The following is a 15,240-nucleotide window of genomic DNA, read 5'->3' on the forward strand; positions in this document are numbered from 1 at the left end:
CCGGGAGGGTTCCTGCTGACCTGGGGCCCCTTTGCAGGTCGGCCTGGTCACCGCGGCTGCGACAGGAGCCGGCGGCTGGATGCGCCGGTGTGGAGGGATCGAAGTCACGTTGCCGGGGCCACTTCGGTGGTCACCGACACGCTTAAATAAACACGTTCATCCTGCTCTTCTCCCGCCCCTCGAAAATGAGGTGATGAGGAAAACACCTGCAAAACAGCAACAAGCGAGGGCACCTGCACCTGATAAGGCAGGGACCCGCTGACAGCTGAGATGAAGTTTTCCGCCCCCTCTCCCTCGTGCGGACCCTGTGCCCCCGCGGGCCCCGACTCGCGCGCTGGAAACCGAGCTCCAACTTTTCAGCGCTGTGCCGCACGCCCGGGCGCGGGGAGGCGCGGGGAGGCGCGGGGAGGAGCGGGGGAGGCCGGGCCGCGGCCGGGAGGGCGGGGGCGGGCCCGCCCTCAGCGGCGCTGCCCCGGCGCGGCGGGGGAGGACGCGCGTCGGCACTTGCCCGCTGCTTCCTTCCCCGCCGCGGTGCAGTCGCAGGTCCTGCAAGCGCCCCCTTGTTTGCTGGCGCAGGCCGCGCTGCCGAGCGGGGGGACGGGGGTGGGTGGGGATGGAGAGGGCGCCCGGTGCTGGTGATTCAGTGCCGGGGTCTGTAGCACAGCCCGTCCCCGGCGGCGGCGGCGGAGTCAGCACACGCACGTGACGCCGGCTCCGGCTCCGGCTCCTCGGTGCCGCCACAAACACGCACACACCCCGCACACCGGCACCGCACACACGCGTTCCCCGCGCCTCCATCCCGCCGCGCTCGCTACCGCACGCTCCTCTCGCACGCACCGCGCAAGCCGCCGCCGGGGCGAAGCTGTCGGCGGCACTCCTCGCTGGCAGCACCGGCACCAGCACCGGCAAGCGGCGATCGCGCAAGCGGCAAGAGTTTGCGAAGGCTGCTGCGTGCCTTTTCCGAAGAGCTTTTGCGCCCAGAGGATGGCTGGCTGCGGGCTGTCAGAAGACGCTTGCTTCTCCTCCTTCTTCTACAACTACACCTCCTCCTGGGAGACCTCCTACAACCAGGTAAGAGGTGGCCGGTGCTGCGAGGCGCGCTCGCTGCCGCTGCCCCTGCCGGGTTCTTCGGAAGAGGCGAAGGTTTGTGCCAGTGTGTGCAGGAAGGGTCTGGAAGTGTTTCTGTTCAGCGTGTGGGGAAGGAAATCGGCCGGGGAAAGAAATGAGAGGCAAGAGCCTTTTCCCGTGTGCCTTTCAGCCCCCTTCCCTCCGCCTTCGCCCCTCCCGTGAGGGCTGGGGAACGGGGGCCGTAGTGCGCGGCAGGCTGAGCGTTACCCGGGAGCAACTCGAGCACAGGAAGGCAACTCGAGCGAAGCATCCCTGAGGCTTCCCGTGGGCTACGCTTGCCACTGTCCTCCGCGCGTTGAGGGTCCCTGCTGAGGGCAGCTGGACGAGTTTGCCGGGCGGGGGGCACGGGCTTGGTGTGAGAGGGATATTCCTCTCCCAGCCCGTCTCCCTCTCCTTCAGAAATGGCTGCATATGCCTTGAGCCTCCTAATTTCTGATCCCGCCTAGGTGGAAATAGTTCGGCTTTACCCATCTCTCGTTCCGATTCAGCCCTCCCCCCGCGTACTTAACTTTGATGACTGTGCAATGCAGGGCGCACAGCCCGGTAGCGGCTTCTCCGGCCGGGTCGGCTCTGTCGCCTGCGCCGTGGCTCGGCCCGCGTGGGGTGGTGGGCAAGGCGGTGTGGGAGAGTGGGGGAAACCAGAAATCGCGCCTCAGAGGGAGAGAGCTATTCTGGGAGCCTCCAAAACGTCTTTAATTAAATAACTGTTGTAGTCTGCTGCCCCCGCTGCTTGTCTGGTGAAAGTCTACAGGCAACTGTCATTTATAAACTACACCCGTGTGCGTGCGTGTGGAAGGGGGCTCTGGCGCGGCAGGAAAAGTTGGGCAGCGGGTGGCAGCGGGCTGCGGAGCAGGTGAAGGGCAGCCCCGGGCTGTGGAGGCAGCGGTGCCCGCGCGGGGGCAGGAGAGCTGCCCGCGGCCCCTCCTGAGGCGGCGAGGGGGGCGCTGGGGGGTGTCGCCTCCCCGCGGGGGGCAGAGCCGCCTCGGCTCGCGGAAGGACTCGCGGTTCACAGTCCCGCTCTGCCGGGGACTGCTATCCCCAAACCAACAGCTGCCGGCTGAGGTTACCCCGCAAGGCGAGGGGCCGAGCAGCCACGCGCATCCCGCTGCCTCCGGGAGCTGCCAGCAGCGAGCGGCGAGGAGCGGAGCCCCTTTGCCAGCAGCCGCCGGCCAGCCGGCGGGGTTTGGGGGCCGGGCTGTGGCAGTGGGGCCCTGGAGCCCCGACAACCGGGTCGTCCATTGAAGCGGCCGAATAAACAGTCATCTCTGATGTCCCGAGTGCGAGCGGACACTTGCCGGGCCCAGCTGGGAAGGCAGCTGGTGGCTGGGTCAAGCTGCCTGCCGAGTTGGCCGCCCCGGCAGGGCAAGAGCCTTGCGAGCAGGGAACAAGTCGTGCCGAAGAGAGGGGGGTTCGTGTGGGGAGCAGGCACACAGAGGCACGTACCAAACCCAGAGCCACCGCTGAATCACCGTCTCCCGAGCACGCCCGGGCCCCACTGGCTCGATGAAGCCGTCAGGTGTCGCCGGTGGCCCCGGCCTAGGAGGGGCGAGAGGGCGGCAGGTGCGGGAGGTGGCGGCCGTTGGCTGGTCCCTAGGGCAAAGAGCCGCTCGGGGCGGGTGTGTGTGGAGGGTGGGCTGCCCGAATTCACGGCCCCGGTCCTGGCAGCACGGCGTGCCCGACTGCCGGCGGTGCCTGCGGCGTAAGTTTGCTCGATGCTTGCTGGCAGCGGTTGCTTGGGGCGGCCGGGTACTGCTGAGACCCTGCCGCTGCCTGTTTCTCTGTGCATACCGAGTGTACGCACCGGCGCCGGTGTGCTTATGTGAGCAGAGAACGGACCTTATTATCCTGCTAAATACGAGTCCTTGGAAGTAACTGAGATTGAAGAAGGGCTTATGCCTGCTATAAAAGGCAGGCAATCATACCAAGACTCCTTTGAAACCATCAGAGGAGGAAAACGGTCAGGAACACAGACAATAAAACCGGGTTTAAACCAGTTCCTTAGATAAAGTTAGTTTCATTCTGTAGCGAAACAGTTCGGTGGGAGAATGGCATTGTGAGATGATAGTTCCCTTACATTTCTGCTCAGGAGAGCAAGCCTGTATCACAATGGAAGGAGGAAGAATTACTGACAAATCCAGAGTTGATCTGTTCTAAATACCACTGTTGAACTGTATCTAAGGGAAAACGGGGGAGATAATTCAGGATGGAGAGGGTCTATTTATAGACAGAGTATATAAACTGTGGAATACATACACAAAGTTGAATTAAATATGCATGATTAGGAAAGGAGTTTAGAAGGAGGTGGTGTAATCATTATATAGCATTACAGCGGGAACAGACGAGCTCGCAAGACTTTCCAGGGTGAAGATGAGAAGAATTTTTAAGATACATATTCTTTCTGGTGCTTCAAGGCTCCTTTCTATTTTAGTCTTTTGCGTATTACGTTAGCATTTACATCAGTCAAATTCACCAGCTGAGGATTAGCAGTAGATGTTAGTCTGAATATGAAATCAAAATGAATATGGGATTTTGCTGCAAATAGATTTTTTTTTTCCCCTTACAAGTTTTAACACTTACAAAGGCAGAGTTGGCTTCAATTTGACAGTCAGCCATATTTGCGTGCGTCTGTTTTTTACCTGAATTGCATCCAGGGGAAGAGGGGGGGAAAAAAAAAACAACCAAACAAAAGAAAGAGCTTGCAAAACATTTCTTCTTGCTAAATATAGCAACCTGGCTGAAAGAGAATTTGTTTTGTATACTCTTGTTTAAAGCAAAACAGCAAACAGAAGAACTTTAAAACAAAGTGCTGAGATGAGAAGATGGGCTGACTACTGGGGAAAAAAAAACAACCAACAACCCAACATGTTTTTATTTCTAGATCAATATGATGCACTCTCAACATGGAGTACGAGGTAAAAGGATCCCTTATATAATATATCAGTAGCGGTTCAGCCATCGCTTGCTGCAAGGAATCTTCTCCTGGCATCTCAGGACTTTAATGAGAATATAAGTAATCAAAATAAGAGTTAATAATGGGATCAGTCAGGTTAAAGGGAACAGTGATTTCTTCCAGAAATGTAATATACTCTCTGGGTAGTTTTGAAAGCGGAGCCAGGACATCTGCTTGTAAATTCAGGGAGGTTGAGAGATGCCTTTCGGCTTTTATATTTCCGATGCATTATTGCAGCTCATTTTTAAGCACAAGATGAGATGCGTGATTCGTTGGCAATATTCTTGGAAGGAACTTTTTCCACAGCATATTAAATTCCAAAGTGCGCCGCAGAAAATCTTGTGTGGGAAAAATAATGTCTAGAAACTTCACAAAGTCTATTTTGAATCCATTTCTGAGACAGTCTTCCAGAAAATAAGGCTCTGTAATGGTTACAAATAAGGCTTTGCATGGCCAAGGAGAGCTCCAGAAAGATTGACTACTCTCCTGAAGTTTGCTGTCTTCTCTTTTTTAACAGTTATTTTAGTACAGGGACTTAACCATTACGCTAAATTCTAGACTAGACAAACATAGACTTAAATCCAGAGAGCTATGAATTGTGGTGGCATAAACTCACCTGCGTTGGCTTGCCAGTGTGTGTAAAGCTAAGGCTAGGGAAGACCCGCCAGGTTTCCTGTTGATTCATTCTGTGATCTGCATTTTTAGACCATCAATAAAAATTCTACTTTTAGCTCTTTATTTTGTGAGTCTGTGTTCCTGGGAAACTTTCCCGAGTGTATCTTCTGGCTTACTGAAATTCTCTTTACATCTGTTTCTTAATTAGTAGTCATGAGGAAGGAACAGCTATTTCTAAGTACTGCATAGGGGGTATTCAGCCTTGCAAGAGCAGTAATATTCTTGGGCATAACCTGTCCATGCTGAACTGGCAGCATTATTTGTATTAATTATTTTTCACTCTCCGGTCCAGGGCTGGATACGTCGTTGTGTTACTAATACATATGGTAGGGAAGTGCTTAAAAATCATTTGAAATGTAGCTCATGAATGAAATCCTACGACTGAGGCATTTATCTGGGTAGATATTTTAGAGAACATCCCTGCAGTATAGAAGTAAAATGAGAGTGTGATGCCTGATGACTGCTGTCAGTTCAGAGGTTTTTCCCTGCAATGCTTGGCTCAGGGCTTGTCTTCCTGGCACCACCTCTTTGCCCTGTGTTTTCAAACATGACAGTATAGTGTAGGACATAACTTCCACAGAATGCATTCTGTGGATGTCAGTCAGTCAGTAAAATGTTGTACCTTGGCTCTTTGTCTTTACGTATGCAGAGGCACAACTACCCCAACAGTGTCAGAGGTGTCTGCCAGTACTTCTGGAGAACTGGACTGAATGTAGTCTACTGCTTTAATGCATATTGTTCTTTTGACTAGGGAGAGTCCAATGGCCATTTCTGGTTTTGGTCCACAGCCAGTGAGACTTTTGGACTTATTTTTGTTTCCATGGTTCCTGGGTCTCTTTGGTTTTTATTTTAATTTGAGCAGTAGAACTCAAGAAGAAGAAGAACTCTGTGTAGGTTTGGAGATGAGCTAGATGAGTTCAGGTTACTGCACTGCACACGTACAACATGCACTAAGTCTGTGTGAGGATGTTGAATGAGGGATACTGTATCAATCTCCATAAGACTGGGCAGTGCACTTCATGATTTTATTTCTTTTTAGACCTTTTTATTTAATAGAAAAAGTCTCAGTCAGTAGTTGTACATTATTGGACTGTGAAAACCAGTGGAATAAAACCATCATTCAACTTCAGTTGTATTTTAGCAAAGCCTGTAGTGTCTCCGCAAATTAACAGGATGCTGTCAAAAGTAAATTAGTTAAGAAGCAGCAGCAGTCCTGGTTTAGTATTAACAGAAAAGACTTAGTAGTTTGGGATTTGAAATTTTCCTGGCTTTTCTGTACCCAGGGGGTGTGGTATGCTGGTGCAGAAGGCTGGGAAAATGGAGCACAGTAAAAATGAAACAGGAGAGACCTAACTTCTTGGCATCCTGGCAAAAGATAAACAGTGGGATAAAGAGGAAGATGACACTCAATAAAATGAATAATAAAATAGATTTACAAGAAAGAGTTGTTAAAGGTGATTTTTTTTTCTTTCAGAAATTAATGCTGTGTTTGGCTGTTCAACACAGTGAACAGTCTCTACAGTCCCTTCTGGCAAAAACCCCCTAGAGTTTTAACTGAGTACAAACCATTTCCTCCTGCCCCAGAGCAGACCAGCCAAGTAGCGGTGCAGTAGAGCACAGTGATGCGAGGTTAAAACACAGGCAGAAAATGGGCAAGGTGTTACTTCTGTGTCTTGGTACAGGAGAAAAGCTTGTGTGCAAGTCAGAAGTTACAGCTGTGGCTGTGATGAACTAAGGCATTTTAGTGTTTTATACATAGGTTGGGATTTTCAAAAGTACAGTGGTGTTCAGGAGAAAACGTCAGTAGCTCTAGCGCCGTGTTCTGTAGGAAGAGGGCAGGGAGTTCTTAGCTGGTCAAATGTTCATATGGTCTAAGCAGAAATGTAAAAGTGCAGGGTTTGCATTGGAATGAGGACGGGGTCATCCACCCTTTGTACTCATCATCAGGGAAGCAGAACCTTCTTCCAGAGAGACCATAGGAAATCAATGAGTACACTTTGCTAGTGTAGAGATAAATGTGTACTGCAGAAGGGTATTAAATATAAAAGGGCAGCAGTAAAATGATTTACTGTATGAAGCGGTGGAACTTTCTTTTGGTTACCTAAAAGGCAATTTTAATTTTTTGATAACATAATTGTATTTTTTTTAAATACTAATAACTGCAAAAAGCCTGGCAAATCAGCTGTTTCACAGGGATTTGAGGTTTATCATGTAAGCTAGGGGAGGTTTACAAATGGCAGCTTATTTACAAACAGAGACTTTTTTTTCCCCCCCTTTTAAACATATTCTTTGGCATTTATCATTTAGATTGTAATAATCTGAGCTGATTTACCAAAAGTTAATGAGTTTTTTAATGTTTTTTTCTCCTGAGGCAGTGTGGATGCTTGTGATCCAGTTTGTCTCGCCATGACCAGAAGGTATCACTGAGGGATACCAGCACAACGGATGCACATAGGAGAGAACCTGACGTACATTTAGGTGTAGAGGCTTAATGAAATGTGGAAGAGCAGGTGCACAGTCCTAATGTGTTGGTGGTTTTTATATGTCCTCTGATGTGTCTGTTTGCTGTGTGAGCAAATCTCCTTGTGCATTTAAAACCTGTAGGGCTGTGAAATTGCTAACAAGCTCAATAACTCTACAGTATTTTTTTGGTTTAGACTCTGCTCTCTGCAGAGTGGCAACTGAGATTCCCTTTCTGCCAAGTAGCTATGTGTTTACCCTAGAGGTAAAATTAAGCTAGAGAGAGATTAATAGCAGTGACTCTTGCTTTGGCTGTGGCATTTGTGACACCGTGGTTCTAACTTTGGAAGAAGAAATTGGGCACTCCCAGTTCCATGGGAATGCACTGGGACCTAAAACAATGAGAGATGTGTCTACAGTAGCGCTTTTCATGGGAGCAGGAGTGTGCTGCATGCATCCCGGCTCTGCTGTGCTTTGGTTACTGTTGCAAACTGGTCTTGTTGCACATGAATGGAATTCCTTTTGGATAGAGCTGTACTGGGAGATGTATTCCAGAAGTACTCCTACTGCATTTGAGCTACAAATGGGCATTCATCTAGTGAGATGAGACCAGATGTAGGATGAAGTTAAAAAAGCAAAGAAACCACACCCTGAGGTGCATGTTGCAAAGCCTACAGTGTAGATGTCAGATCCTCAGCGCCTGGCTCTTCCCATCTGACAGCTCTCTGTTACTTGCTGCTGTAGGCAGCCTCTGCAGACAGTTGAGTTTACCTAGCAGGGAGCGCTTGGAAGCCCGTGTTTGGGAAGCTGGTTGGAGGCTCATGGTTAGAACGGTCACCTGACATGCATCCTTGTGTTGCAATCATGGGACCATTATCCTTCCCCTCAAAAAGGGGTCGTTTGTGTTGGCACGAAGCACAAAGGTTCGTTTCATCGCTTGTAATATAACACACTAGTGAGAGAGAGGCCCTGGCACTTTGGCTCACGAAAGCCCTCCACGTTTTTAACCCATTTTATTATTTGCAAGAGCAATTTAGTTCCTAATGTTAACAATGAGTGATTATGATTCTGTACTTCCGTTTACAGCATAAATTAGCATTTTGTTTTCCATTACCGCTTTTGAATGAGGAATTATAATGTATAATTTGCTGCAAATAGATGTTATCATCTCTTTGGATGTGAACAACCACATAAACTTGAGCAAATGATAAAAATGGAATCAATTACTTCTCAAATGGAAGTGGTTTACAAACCTTCACATACCAAATGGCAATAGGAGCTGGTTATTGTCACCAATAATTCATTGTTGTGTTGGTTTTTTGTTCTTTTTTAAAACAACATTTATCGAATTCCATTGACAATTTACTAATTGGTTGTGGGGTATTTAACCACCTCCCCCCTCACAAAATATGTGGCACATAATATATGCATTTTATAAGCAGCAGATTGCTGCTTTAGTCCTTGTGTGAAGCTTTACTCATGTATATTCACCTGTACCCAATGTTCCAGAAGGGGAGCACTGAGCCACAAATCACTCTGATGATGATGCTGATTAGAGAGCTTCACCGCATTCTGGAATTAGCAGATCAAGATTGAAATTGTAGAGGAGAGGCTGCATCCAAAGCCTGCTGAAGGTGATGTGACTTTTTCTGCCTCTTTTGAACTTACAATCTAGGTCCTGGTTATTAGAAGGGTAAAGAAGAGGAAGAGATGTTATTATGGTTGCTTGGATGACTGAGTATTGTAAGTCTCTACTGGAGGGGAAGGTAATATATTGTACTTTAATGAGTTTACCAGTTTGAATGTCATGAAACAAGTTTTCACTGTCAGCTGCTGTGATGTGTTTCTGTATTATACAGAGTTATTCATGCTTGGAAAAATACCAGTCCACAGCCAAAATGAATGTGAGAAACAGTCCAGAATCCCACTCATTCTCTTCCCCTTGCAGACACTTGCTTCACATCACTGACGGACATAATCCAAGCATCGTTTACAACCCCTTTCCTTAGAGGAGGCTAAGTTCTGATGATTTTCTATATACTGGTTTGCATTTATGTTTATTTCTGATCTTCTAACACTCTGACCAGAAAGCCAACATCTGTATCACCTCCTGCCAGCCTGCATTCACCAGCCTCTTTCTCACGTCTTGGTAACCCTGTTGCCTCCATCCATTCTGTATGCAGTATAAGCCCTGGCTGGACATACTTTCTGGATTGCCCCCACCTTCTCTCTTAATACAAATCAAAGTCCATGCCTTATCTCATTTAACACTTCAGAATTTAGACTTCTTGTTCTTTTAAAGTCTCTGCATAATGTAGCTTTTCCCTGTTGGAGCCATGTCTTTCTGTTTACAGCTGATGCCAGATGTGATCCTGGCTAGGTTATTTCTCCCAACCAGCCCTTTTTTTGCTATCCCCATAGTTCTTCTTAGTGAAGTCATGCTTCCTCTTGAGGAAGGTCATGCAAGTTTTCCTCTACCTAGTCTCTTGAAAGGCATTGTTGCTTAAGTATTAAAGATGGATAAAGTTGTGTTGTGATTAGAAAGCTACGGAAGAAACTGACCAAACCCTGGTCAGCATCCCGACTGCTGCATTTCACTGCAGCATCTGCTGCCATAGTTTGATCAATCTGTAGATCAGATGAGCAGTAGCTTTTTATTGTTACAATCATTGAAAAAAGATTAATGATGTCTTTTGTCCTTTGCTCCACTCTTAACAAATATTACAAGTGAGGTCATTAAGGGGGAAAACTGTTGTAGTAATGATTCCTGAAGGGCTGCTGAAGTTGGCTTTACAAATATGTGGATTCATCAACCATACCCAGTCATCATGGGGTCCCTGAACTGAGCAATTCACAGTGTCAGAGCAGTATTTGGACTGTACAAATTCATTCCAACAAGCTACCTCTTTTCAGCCATTTGTTTTCAATTTCTTTTGCTGGAGTCCAACAGGACACTGTGACTTCATGTATCTGCTAAACTTTGACTTTTATTCATGAAGCTTCTTACTAGATCTGTCTGCTACCTCTACATGCTTATAGTTTGCTTAGGCCTTGATCCAGCAGACCACTTAATAGCTCATCTGTAAGCTCTTCAAGTCAAGGGAACTGCTTACAGGTTTAAAATGAGTGTCTGGTGTGTTGGACTGGGGCTGTAGACAGCTATATCTCAAGGACAGAGAACTTTGCTTTCTTCTTGTTTGTCGAGTTCTTGCCATACTTCCAGTACATTAAAAGTATTGATGGTAATTATGGCAGCGGGAGCAAGGAAGCAATGAGGAGATGAAGGAAACCCAGCGATGTTTTATAGTATTGTTCATTGGCAGTTGAGTCTCCTTGTTAAATGGATTTGCAAATTAAAGGCAATTTCTCCTCTTCTCCCAAGCAAAAGAAGCCTTGTGATGAAATGAATAGGTAGTGCACGAAAATGCAAAGTTATGTGCACTGACAGAAAGCTATGCACGAGAGATACTTAAGGACAGGAAGCTCCTTCTGGATTGTAAGCAAAATTTAAAAAGAAAAGGAAGAAGAAAAAAAAAAATCTCTGCAAATGTGTAATGGTAAAAATAATGATAATTGTAAGTAGGACGTGCACACACCGGAATACTTAAGCCCTGTGAAACAATGAGCAAGTGAACTACTGACCAAATAAATTAGCAAAACTGATGGAAGGTTGCACTTCCAGCTTTCTTTTATTTTATGATTATTTTCATCCCAAAAGATTGTTAATTGCTGGAGGATTAAAATAATTCCTGTTCAAGGATAGAAAGTGATAACAGTATGCAGAAGCTTGGATGCTCCAAGTAGTGAAAGGAATACTTTTCCCTTTGTGTGATGTCAAAGCCAAAGGAAGGCCGGGGGGGGGAAGGGAGGGAGAGGTTTGTGGCTCTTTGATGTGACTTTCAGAATAAAAATAATGCTGTAAAAGAAATGGCATCATCTTTTTCTAATTATCTGAGTCCTGTTCTTCCTAAAGAGTCAGGGCAGCATTGTTAATTGATTTTTCTGACATTCACAATAACAGTTGCATTAAAAATAATTTACAAAGGATTTTTTTTTTTTACACCACCCCCCCCATCTGGAAGCTGAGCCTTGCAGAATCTGTTCTAGAGAAGTGGGTAGGGAGTGAGTGGATTGTTGTACATCACCGTTCCCACGTCATAGTAATCATTGGCCGGGTTGGTAAAATGTGTGTGGTGCTTTTGCGCAGTCCATTGCCCGCCGGCGGAGCCTTTCCAGCAGGGTTTGCTGGGTTAGTAGGAACAGCACCAGGCTAGCTCATGCCCTTACAGTATAAATAAAGGTTGTCCTAACAGCTGCTCAGATTGTGCTGTCAAAGTAGCTGCCTTTGCTGGAGTGCCAGTTTTTGGCTAGAGTAATTGAACACGCTGGAGCTGTTCTCTGGTTACCAATGGTTGAAACATTTCCAGCTGTGGAAACAGATGTGTGGCTTTTTTGGGGAAGTTAATTGGGGGAGGCTTATGAATTTTATTTATTTATTTTTTTCCTCACTATAGGGTTAGGAGATGCCTTTAGAAAATAAACAGTTTTAGGTTTTTTTTTAATGAGCATGAAATTGGACACATTCCTAACATATACATAGAGTTGTGAGGACCATTTTGGACATGCTTCAGACACAAAGAGCCTGCCCGTTGCCTCCTAAAACCATGCTAAGAATGAAAAGAAGAAATACTTACATTTGATAGGTAATAAAAATGAGGAAATCAAAGTGAGTAATTTATCTTAGTGCATGTTGTGTGTTGCTGTTTGTGTGTTGCTGTTTGTCCGTGTTGTAAGGCAGCTCGCGGTCTGTTCAGATCTGCGTGGGCCAACGCTTCACACACAGCTCATGACATTTTGTTTTCTTCATCCTTGGCTTTTGCCTTTGAAAGGAATTCTCTGGGTGAAAACTCTGGAAAATATTTGCCACGTTTCAGACATTCTTTTTCCCCTTTGTGTTTAGCATAGTGATTTGTACCTTCAACATTGACGTCTGTCTATTTTTAAGCCTGCTGGTAGGCACAGCACATTTGTTACAGGGAAGAGAACTTTTTGTGTGAAGCAGCTCTCTGCTGGTTTTGTGATTTCTGGTTGTTTTTTTTTCAGTCTTGATTGTGACATAAATGGTGAAGGATGAAAAACCAAAACAGCGGCAAGCTTGTTTAGGTTTTGCTACAAATAAATGCCATATGAAATGGAAGGCTGTTCTTTGGAGCACCCTGAAACAAGGATGCTGTTTATTGTGTACATTGTGCACATGCAGGGCTGCACACAGTGCTGCACACTGGAACCCCAGATGTACAGAAGTGTCTCTAGAATTAGCACTAAAGCTTCATCTCTAAATGAGCTAGAAGCTCACTGAGCAGCATTCAGCTTTCCTAACACTACCACAACAGCAAGCTAGCAATGCAGAGCTGATTCTTTGCCCAAGTATTTTGCCTTTTTCATTTGTTGTCCCCATTTGGGAAAGCCATGGAGAGATTGTCATTGAAAACAGACGCCACCCAACTTGTGGGCATCACAAGCATTTATCTATGAATCCAGTGAGGGTTTTTGTTCTGTGAGTAGACCGAACTATCCTGTCAACCATAGCACATACTTGGTGCTTGGGATGCATTCCCTCTTAGAGAGTCTTGATGAAGAGCTTTGCATGGGGGGAAGATCATCTGGGACTTGCAGAGAGTGAGGAGATGATGTGCTTCTCCTCTTCTAACAGCACAGGAAGCTGGGCAGTGGTTTTAGGCTTTTTCTGTAAGGGTCATTGCCCACTGCTTAAGCCAAGTGTCTTTCTGCCTTTGGATTAGTAGTTGTCCAGAAGGAGGAATGGATGTGGCAGTGCTACCTGCAGTGCAAGCTGCGAAGGCCTTACCATATTAGATTCCTATTTTTGGATGCAATTTTGCCAGATACTAGCTGTATGCTCTGCTCTTTGCCTCAGCTGCATGTCTCAAGCTAGGGTTTTGGGTTTTGTGTGAGGCTGGTTGGTTTGTTTGTTTATGCAGATATCAGCCAATGTGATTTTACTGTCTTTACTATGCTACTAGATTAAGAAAGGCAAAATTTCATCCTATGATGTGTAATTAAATCTCGTCACCAGGGAAGGCAGTATAAACTAGAGCTGTTTTGGGGTTTGGGGTTTTTTTTTTTATATAGAAGATTTTAGTTAGTAATTTATTTTTAAAGTGAAGAATTAAGACAAAAAGCAAACAAGAAGAAAAGGGCTGGCATGCTGAAAAATATTTTATAAAAAACCATTAATTCTTTTGTAGTTTAGAAGATGTGAAGCAAAGTGGCAGCAAAAGTCAGAGCTGTATTTGATTAGAAATCAAAAGGTTATTAATAGTGCTGATTACTTCAGCTTAGTTATGTCTGCTCTAGTATTACTCTTATTTGTTTGCAACTCTAATCAAGCTCACTGTAAGCCCTTATCTTTGACCAGCCAGAAGAAATCATAAAAGGAAATAATTGTTTAGTGAGAGAGACTTTGATAGCAGCATGACTCTTGTGTGGGAGACAAGGAGATAACAGTGTCTGAATGAAATGATATAACCAAGGTAGCTAAGGTGAGAAATTCTTTACTGGTCTTGTCCTCAGCAGTAAAATATGCAGCAAATTAAAGATGTCTTTTCAAGAATCATCTTAAGAACTAATGGTATTTGTAATTTGCATGTTCTGCATTTACATGTGTGGAGGATAGGAGGAGATATGGTGTTGAAAATACCATTTTGTAAAGCCACAGATACACCTGGACTTTGGCCAGGTGGTTCAGCCTTGAATTGAGAACTCTGCTTAGTGTCTAAATTGATTTGACCAAAATGTTTTCCAGGTTTGTAGGTGTTTATGTGAGGGGATGGCATCAAGGATTCAGCAACGTTCTGGATTGTACTTCATTCTGCATCCTTCTGCAAAGGCCGGTAGTGATAGGATGAGGGGTAAGGGCATCAAACTAGAAGCAGCTAGGTTTAGATTAGACAGTAAGAAGAATCTCTTCCCCTTGAGGGTGGTGGGGCACTGGAACGTGTTGCTCAGAGAATCTGTGGATGCCACATCCCTACAAGTGATCAAGGCCATGTTGGGTAGGGCCTTGAGCAACCTGACCTAGTGTGAGGTGTCTCTGCCCATGGCAGGGGGGTTGGAACTAGATGATCTTTGAGGTCCCTTCCAACCCAAAGCGTTCTATGATTCTCATTGCTTGGTTTCTGTGTAGAGCCCTGTTCTTCACTGGAGTTGTTCAGGATTAGTTTTCTGGGCAGAGGTTTGCTTTATGCTTTGACCTGATAGCTTTGGAAGCCCTTCAGGATCCCTCTGTTTTTCTCTCTGAAAACACTTCCACTCTGGACACTGCTGTGTCTTCCTTTTGCAAGGCTAATCAGAATGATCACTGAGAGACTCTTACTGGAGGACAATTTTTTTTTCAGATTTTAAGCACATTTGCATAAGTTTTCTGTTTCCCTTCCAATTTTTTGATTTTACCATTAGGAAAATCAGATGCCAGGAGCCCGTGATGGTATTTCAGTGCTGGTCTCTCCAATGCTCTCAGTACTGCAGTGAAGAACTCACTTACCTGTGTCTCGTCATTACATTCAAGGTTCAAATTGATTCTCTTTGCTGCAGTATTGCAATCAGAGCTCACACTGAGTAACTGGTGCTCTTCAATACTTGCTGTCTTAACTGAGTCAAGATTATCCAGCATATACTCTAACATTCTGTACCTATGTACAGATTTTTTGCCAGTTTTACTTCTGGCTACTAATTTTATTGTCATTTTATCTGATGAGTTGTTGACTAGTGTGAAGCCTGGCACCAGTCCTTGCTGAAAACCAGGAGAAACATCAATGCAAATTAATTGTATTTTGTGATGTCTTTCCTAGCCTCCTTTTAATGCCCTTAATATATTCTTACTTAGTATCTTCTTAGTTTTAGAATCATGGAATTGTCAGGGCTGGAAGGGTCTTCAAGGATCATCCAGTTCCAACCCCCCTGCCGTTGGCAGGGACACCTCACACTGGATCAGGTTGCTCAGAGCCACA

At 45.8% G+C, this 15,240-nt stretch overlaps 1 protein-coding gene across 1 annotated transcript in view; it reads left to right on the top strand.

The window, feature by feature from the left end:
- Positions 1 to 608: 608 nt before the first annotated feature.
- PPARGC1A (PPARG coactivator 1 alpha) overlaps positions 609 to 15,240 on the top strand; it is a 341,886-nt gene continuing 327,254 nt past the window's right edge. Inside the window, exon 1 of the mRNA XM_054172283.1 lies at positions 609 to 1,071. Within this exon, the coding sequence (XP_054028258.1) occupies positions 985 to 1,071 (87 nt within the window). The 5' untranslated portion in view covers positions 609 to 984. The remainder of the gene's footprint in view (positions 1,072 to 15,240) is intronic.

The sequence above is a fragment of the Dryobates pubescens genome, chromosome 23 (genome assembly GCF_014839835.1).
Source record: "Dryobates pubescens isolate bDryPub1 chromosome 23, bDryPub1.pri, whole genome shotgun sequence".
Taxonomy (NCBI): domain Eukaryota; kingdom Metazoa; phylum Chordata; class Aves; order Piciformes; family Picidae; genus Dryobates; species Dryobates pubescens.